Source organism: Beta vulgaris, chromosome 4 (assembly GCF_026745355.1).
Source record: "Beta vulgaris subsp. vulgaris cultivar EL10 chromosome 4, EL10.2, whole genome shotgun sequence".
In the NCBI taxonomy this organism is placed as follows: domain Eukaryota; kingdom Viridiplantae; phylum Streptophyta; class Magnoliopsida; order Caryophyllales; family Amaranthaceae; genus Beta; species Beta vulgaris.
In genome coordinates, this window is record NC_079205.1 from 45,058,022 (window position 1) to 45,066,690 (window position 8,669).

Genomic DNA, 8,669 nt, shown 5'->3' on the forward strand with positions numbered 1-8,669 from the left:
TGTCTATAAGCATTGACTATAGTCATTGAAATTGATAATAATATGTCAAAAGTATTTCATACCAATTATAAGATTTTCAAACTTTAAAATGTTGTAACAATTTATATAACAATTTAAACTTCCCATGCATGTTGATGTGTTTTTTGTTTCATTTACGTATTTATCAATTTATATAACACAATTATAAGATTTTCAAACTTTAAAATGTTGTAACAAATATCGTGATATACTCCCTCCGTTTCCTAAAGATCTTCTCTCTTTCCGTTTAAGGGTGTTTCCAAAAGATCTTCCCTCTTTTGCTTTATTCCTTATTTGGCAAAACAAATTTCCCTATTTACCCTCTCATGTCACTATCATATGGTCCACCATTACATTATTAATTCAATTTTACTCCCTTTCTCTCTCCTACTTTAACCCCTTTTATTTGTTTATTTATCTTAACCCCTTTCTCTTTCCTACTTTACTCACACCATGCCCCACACAACTTGATTTTCCTTGGTATCTGTAGGAACAGTAAGTGGGAAGATCTTTAGGAAACGGAGGGAGTATAATTTTACATTTTATAATCTTTCAACTTTAAATACTTGAATTTAATAATTATGAATTAAATAAATTTGAATAAAAACACTACTTAATAAACAAAATGCAACCCGTAGATTATGCACGACATTAATTCATATCTATATAAAACCTCCCATGCATTTTTTGCACATGTTAAAAGCTAGTTAAGCTACACAAATCATCCTAAAAACCCTCCTAATTCGAACCTTTGGTAAGTGAAGACTAGGTATTAGAGTTAAAACCCTTGAGTGAATGAAACTTGTGAAAAACTAAGCTAAATTCGGTCCATGAATCATATCATAGTCTATGAAAATTAAGGACCTCAAATAGATGAAAACATGGAAATTATATAGCTTAATTAACTTTCCCATCGATTTAGAATAATTGGCCAAACTTTAAAACAAAAAGCATCCTCATTTCCATTTTCCATTGTCCTTCTACATCTAACCCACCATCCCCATTTTTGTATATACCTTCAAAACAGGAGTCCAATTCGTTTTGAACATTCTCATAATTTATCAATGAAGCACATTGTACTGGTCAATACAATACAAACCACTAAGGTCATGTTCTCTTCAACATAAAACAGCTAAACAAAATTGAACTGAAGTGAAATAAATAGTGATATGTAAGAGAAAGTATTGTACAGAGCTGAACTGAAATAAATTGAATTGAACTAAAAATAAGCTGAGAAAACAGATCATAAACTAGCCTTCGCATCAAAACTAGTAGACTAGTAATCAATTTAAGCACATATATGCTGCCTGTAACATATGCAAGCAACAACTTGGACATGGAAACTATGTAAACCACAAAATTATGTACGCGGAACAATAAATAAGAAAAATGGGCAGATGGGATTATTCATGAATAACAAAAAGGTGGGATTAATATATTGGAGGGAGCTTGACACTATTCATACATACATAAATAATCTATAACACGATTATAAAGAAATTGCAATCATAACCTATGCACAGAGCTTGTTGTTGTAGCTTTATGCAATCAATAACTAATGCAGAAAGCTTCCTTTTAAGTGTCCCTTCACAAACTCAGACTGGCCGAATTCCCTTAACAGCTGCAGAAAAAATCTGGGAACCACACAAATCAGTTCATTATCAAACTGCAATGTTTATGTTTAAAGATGCGACAACTAGAAAATATAAATAGAGACTTGATCTGAGAGTATTGAGTCAAGGTACAACAATCAACATATGTTGTTGAATAGTTGAAAGACTAGAGTGGGGTTCCAAGAACACCCATATATAAAAGAAGACGCTCCACAGACATTTGCGACAGAACGTGAATGTCCGCATATGGTTACAAAGTTTTATTTATCAAAAAGAGTATTTGCCATAAATTAAAGTTAATGAGACTGCAAAGTAACAAACCCTCCGTTTTTTATTAAGTGGTGTTTTAGCTTTCTGAGAATATGCCTTTGAGAGTACAAGTAGGAGATATAATAAAGAAATTAAGGAAATGAAGATGATTGAGGGCAGTAGATGTAAAAAGCTAGTGACGGTGTCAAGAGGAGGGAGAAATGGGGACACGATTAACTTCATTTCAGGGGTAACAGTTACCCACACCACACTGGCATACCCCCCCCCCCCCTCTTCCTTACAGCATGACTATCTATTTTCTCATCTACCAATGCCTCCAATCATCTTCATTTTGTTCATTTTGTCTCGTATTACCCCCTTAATGTATTACTCTGTATCCAATCATGCCCTTGAACTCTATCAACAAAATTTATGAAATATGCATGTCATCATGAAGTTTGGGAGAACAAGTATATGTGGAGCACTGACAGACTTGGACTTCACAAAGTACTTTCTTGGCATGTAAGCAAACAAAACAACATAAAAATTTTCTTTTCTCAAGAAAATTATCTCGTAGAGAAATTTCACACTGAGAATTGCATATCCGTGATTATTTGATTACTTCATGGTATGCTTGTAAACGCAAAAGTCTATACTGGAAATGTGAGAGGTCTATCTTCCTCATTTGGCCCATGATTAGTTTGTAAGAGATGAAAGCATATGCATATGACCTTAAGGAAGAAACCACTTACCAGAGAAGAGCCAGCAAGGGGCTGATCTAATATACGCAAAGAACTGGAACCTCGCTGCTTTTGTTTCGTCACATCATCTAATTTGGTCTTCCCTACAGTCCTGTCATTGGACTCGGCGTCAGCACAAGTCTTTCCTGTATTCTCTTCCAGAAAGACGCCTTTTAGCTTATTTGTCAGTTCTCTATCATTCATATTATTGTCCTGACGGGTGTCTTTAGGAGGTTTATTATCTTTCCTTGAAAACTGTGTAGCTGCTGCACGTGCACCATCTATTGCTGCAATCAAACTTACTGGCTTCTCAGCTCCATTAACTTTATTTTCAGACTTGTCAAAAGGCAAGGATCCTGGCCTCAGCGAATAGTGATCTGCTGGATTTGGTAGTGGAAATTTTATTACACATGGAGTTTCCACTGGAAGAAGACCTCTAATTGCAGCCTCAGCTATCTGCCACAAACAGACAATGGAATCTAAATTATACTAGGAGAGATTCGCAAAGAAAAAAAAGGAAAAAAGGCATTCTCATGTTCTGTCTACCTTCCTTTCTAAGTTATAAACACCCTGATCACCTCGCATCTTCAGAGGATCCAACAATTTCTGCATTAAGGACCACAGGTTAGGAAAAAGGATCTGAGAAATCGTAAATAAATGTAGACACTATCAACATTTTTACACTATAAAACTCTCACATACCTGTGGTTTTTCACACAGCCAGCAGAAATCGGTCAGTCCTTCCAGCCTTACCTGTTGATGGCACAGGGTTGTGCATGGTTAAATGGTTAAACAAAAATGAAAATATGTGCTTAGTACACAACAAACACGTGTTCATGCTAGGTCGCAGGAAACAAGTATAATAAGAAGCTTGTCGCCTACCCCTTCAGGGACTGCCTTCCAACATGCCAGCTCTTCACGTCTAAGAGAGCCCACAACTTCTACACATCCTAAATTGGAATCACATCATCAATAAATAACTGAACATGCATAGTGACAGTATCTATAACTTTATCCTGCAATCTGGAAGAAGGATGTGATGATGTACCTATGATTCTTGAAATTGGATACTGATCAGGAAATTTGAGATCAGTCACACCATCTAGTGCATATATCTCCCTGTAAAAGTTCTCCATTGCTTTTATTGTAGCCACATCTGGAACCTTACTAGCAGCATGAATCCAAAGCCGACCTTCAGATATTTCGATAATCTTTACAATCAAATGCAATTCAAAATATAAACAGAACTCCATAATTTCAAAAGCAGTACATACTACTTTGACATACTACCTTCCAAGCAAAGATATCCAAAAGCTCATGATATGAAATTTCTAAAAAAACAGTTACCCCAATGTTCCAAACTAAGTGTTTATTCTGATTTTTTTTCTTTGTTCATTTTTCTTCTAAAAGAATGGGGGAGATTCCAAAAATATAGAAGGGGACAAATTATTTATTATACATTATTTTATCAGAGTGACTTCCCATAAGTTTTGTTCTACAACTTCAATGTGCTCTCTCCCTTTTATACTATAAGACTTTCATTCTTTTCATAGTCAAATTGAATGTTAATTTCATTAGCAGTCACAAGAATATTTGAATGTCCTGCCTTTTGCTATTCAAAGTTCATCTTTTTCTAGCATGATAAACCAACATCAGGCCCCTATCTCAATGATGGGGCAACCAAAGGGCGGTGAGAATAGTTGATTACTTAATCCTAGGAAGCAAAATGTATTATACAGTGGCACATTTGTGTTACATACCAGCACATACACGACTGTTCACTACGTGCATCAAACGCCAGTGCGTGCCACTTCGCACATGGGACGGTATGTATGGCACAGGCCAGCCCAGTGTACAATAAAGGAGTCCATCCTAGGCAGAAACTTCTCACAGAAACTATCTGGATAACTAAATTATCAATAAATCTCAATACTTTGATGTCCACTCCACCAGAAACTTCTAACAGGTTAAAAATATTTCACTCAGACAAATACAAATCTAACCAATATGATCTTTACCCTAATTTCATAATCCAACCACATATTGCACCAAAAATTAGTCGAACCACATATAATGTCTACAATAAGTTAGCAGCATTAGCATAAATACCAATATTCCATAAATATGTCCATCATATATATTCATAAAAGAAAACTTATATAAGCTTTATTTTTCAAACTACATCATCAAAAAAAACTCACCCATGTATTATTTCAGTTCAACAATTACCAATAGTTGTAAAAAAAAAAAACTCAATTCACCATCAAGCTATAGTAAAAAACTCAAAAAACCAAAATTTCAAACATAAAAAGACCCAAAAGAAAAGTAAACAATACACATAAAAATTATTGTAAAAAAAGAAACGAAATTGGATAATTGAAGTTAAGAAAAAGCGAGGGTACCTCTGATAGGAGCAGGCCATGATCTACCTTCAATGCGTTTAATGCCATAAACAAGCAAAGAAGCCCATGGTTGATGCATTGTCAAACATGGATCTTCATAGTAATTTCTGTACTGATTTCTTCTTCTCATCTCTCTTTTATACTGTTGGCTGATTAATAAATTGCCCAAAAGATGGGATTTTTTTTGGTATCCAAATTGAAATTCGAAGAATTTGAGGCTAGAAATTTGGGGAAAGAGAGGGATTTTAAACTTTTATAAGCTCAGTGCATGAAAGCTCATATTTTTTCTGGGGAGTATATATGATGAATATATTTGTTCTTGGTGCCCGGGTATCAGAAGCAATTCGTTCTACTTCTCTATGGTTTTGTCAAAATTAACGTGGCTTTTTTTTTATTCTTTTTGACGTGAACCAAAAGATGAAGGTGTTTTTTTCTTTTTTTTTGTTGGAGAGAAAGATGAAGGTGTTAGAATACTAGTGTATCGCTATCTAGTATTCTAGGGGGTTATGGATTATATTATATAAGTAGTTGGTTTAGGAGTTTTAGTTATAGTTGGTTTAGGAGTTTTAGTTATAGTTTATTTTGGTTAAAGTTTACTAAACTCTTGTATATAAATTTTGTCTCTGATTAGTAACCAGTTATATTTCTCCTATTTTCATCTCTCCATAAAAAATTTATGTGCACTTGATCCATACTAAATTAGAATAGATTTAATATTAGCAAAAGGGCTCCTATTAAAAAAAAAATAGATATAGAAGAGAAGTAGATATAAACAAATAAGGGTGATTATGTCAGAAATAAGATTAATATTCTATAATGTGAAAAAACAAATCATAATAAACTAGGAGTTAAGTGTCTAGGAGGGTACTCAACTTTGATGAAAGTATCAGTTAAGGTACTGAACTTTCAAATGTACCAGTTAAGGTACTCAAATTGGACGGCCGTTAGTTTAGGGTGAATTTCTATCAAATGCGCCGTTTGGTACATTTTCCTAGGCGCGTGTGCAACACGAAACGCCACCTAATGATTACTTTTAATGAGGCGGTTTATTTCGCGGGTATTTATCTCAACTCTCTGTATTCTTTGTCTTTATTTACTTTCCTTCTTTCACTGTTTATATTTACTTTCCTTCTTTTCATTGTCCTTATTTAAATCACTGCAACTCCTTGTCCTCTTCATTTACGCCATTTATAATCATAGTATGTGGCCAACACCAAAACCACCAAAATTCCCAAGAATTACAGAGACTTCAGAACAAGGTATATTCTTCTTCATTTACTCCTTTTTTTTTATATATAACTTCATTTACTCCTTAATTTTTTTTACAGAACTTCATTTATTTCTTTTGTTTTCCTTTTTAGTACTTTTTGGTTACCTTTTTGGTTGTTGTGTGTAACTGGAGTAAAAAGGATATTTTTGGTTGTTTTCTTGTTTAAAAAGGCGATTTTTGGAACTAGTTTAAGTTGTTTTTTGTTGGATTTGTTTGTTGCATGTTGATGACGCTTAGGGTTTGATGGTTAGTAAAATATTTTTTTTTGTAATTGGGATTTGGGTTTTGCAGATTGTGTGGGTGTTAATTGTTTGTTTAGTTGTTAAACTTAAAGTATAATTTATACAGATTAGGGTTAAGTGAAATTTAATTAATTTTTTATGTTTCTGTTAATGACTAGGTATAAAAGCTTTTAGCCATGCACACCCTTTGTGTTCGCATCAAGATATCCTAGTGACCCACATTTTCTCTAGGGTAAGGTGGGAGGATCAGTACAAGCTTGAACTAACTTGTAAGAAATTGAGGCTTTGGTGGAGACTCAAAACTTATGACAGTAGTCATTATTTCTGGCTTAATGATCGTAGGCACATTGAGAAGTGGATAATAGATGATATTATCTACAACAATGGGAGGGACCTCCATGCTTGGATCAACAAGGACATGACTCAATACTTTGATGGGTTCCCATGGTTGTTCAAAGAGGATTGAAGATGAAGGAAGTTGGTTTTTTTTTTTGTGTTGGGTTTAGTTTTTTTTGCCTCTGTCATAGCTGTAGGAGGGGTAGAATGTGATAGCCACTTGCTTTATTTAGGGTGATTGTCACTGCTATGACAGATTTGTTTTGTGGTTTATATGAATGCAAGCTCCAAAAAACTTTAGTATGTTGTTATGTAATTGGTTGGAGCTTGCCAATTTTGTAGTAATGAATGCTATGTACTCTTTACTATATAACTATATATGAATGGTTTTTATGGATCCTACAATATCATTGGTGTTCTTCCATTCCTTGCACTTACTTTAGTATATAAATTTTTGTATGACAGATTTTATGGAAATAAAACCTTGCATAAGTGTGCACCATGGTGGAGAGTGGTTTGTACATGGTGACATTAGATACGAAGGTGGTCAAGTAAGTGTGTTTGAAAACTTACCTGATAATGTTGATGCTTCATATGTAAAACAAATCATAGATAACTTGGGTTACAATAACATCATTAAGCTGCATTTTGTTGATCCTAGGAAAGACTTTAGTACTGGTATTAGATTCTTGGGCTATGCTAAGCAATTATTTGATCCATTTTTAGCACTACTTTTACAATACAAGCTTGTACATGTGTACACAGAACATGCAATAGTTAGGCCATTTGGGGTGGGTAATGGATGGAGTGGAGTTGGGTCAATTCATTGTGGTGAAGGGTCCTTAGGTGGTGAAGGGTCATTAGTGCAATTGTTGTGTGATGGAGATGAGGCATTGGTCCCTCCTCAAAATACTGACCATACTAGACCCCAACCCCATGTAGATATAGACTATTATACAGAAGGCACAGATGAGGATGATGATGAATTAGTTAGTGCCAGGACCAAAGTCAGTGATGAAAGAAAAAACAACAGTCTTATGATGAAGAAATAGAGATGTTAAAAAGAGTATCTACAACTAAGGGATTAGGGGAAAATCTATTTGATGGTGACTTTGAAGGTGATACTGATCTTGACAGTCATAGTGAAGATGAAGATGAGAAGTATGGGTACTTAGAAGCTGCACCTTCAAAAAAAAAAACACCCAGTTGCAGCAAAGGGGTAGATGGAGGGATGTTGGAGTTGAGTGTAAGTTTTTTGTAGGACAACAGTTTGATAATGCAAAGACTTTCAGAAAAGCATTAATTGACTACTCAATTGAGATTGGGAGAGAACTACCATTCACTAGGAATGACCCCAACAGGGTAGGTGCTAGATGCATGAACAAGGAAAAAGGATGTCCTTGGAGAATTTGGGCTTCATTGGAGAAGTTTAAGAGAAATTTATGGTGAAAACCTTGGTGCCCAAGCACACTTGTGGAAGAGCCCCTAAAAACAGAAACATGACAGCTTCTTGGATTGCTAAAAATTACAAGAGCAAGTTCAAAATAAATCCTTATCTGAGGCTACAAGATATAATAGAGACAGTCTGGCTAGAGTGGGGGATTAGGGTGAGCAGAAATGTAGCATACAGAGCTAGGAGGAGGGGGCAAAGTTTGATTGTAGGGGAGTATATGGAGCAATGTACATTGCTGCCAAGGTATGCTGCAGAGATAAAAAAAAAAGTAACCCAGCTAATACAGTGATAATTAAGATGGATGGAAATATTTTTGAAAGAATGTACATTTGTTTTGAGGCACTAA

At 34.8% G+C, this 8,669-nt stretch overlaps 1 protein-coding gene across 1 annotated transcript; it reads right to left on the reverse strand.

Moving 5' to 3' along the window:
- Positions 1–1,421: 1,421 nt before the first annotated feature.
- Positions 1,422–5,518, reverse strand: LOC104907530 (hypothetical protein). The gene is made up of 7 exons (XM_010696469.4): positions 5,023–5,518; positions 3,669–3,812; positions 3,503–3,570; positions 3,323–3,373; positions 3,167–3,226; positions 2,633–3,076; positions 1,422–1,652 (listed from the first exon to the last, which is right to left on the reverse strand). Exons 1-7 carry the CDS (start codon positions 5,150–5,152, stop codon positions 1,614–1,616), a joined length of 936 nt encoding a protein of 311 aa, XP_010694771.1. The 5' UTR covers positions 5,153–5,518; the 3' UTR covers positions 1,422–1,613.
- Between the last annotated feature and the right edge of the window lie 3,151 nt (positions 5,519–8,669).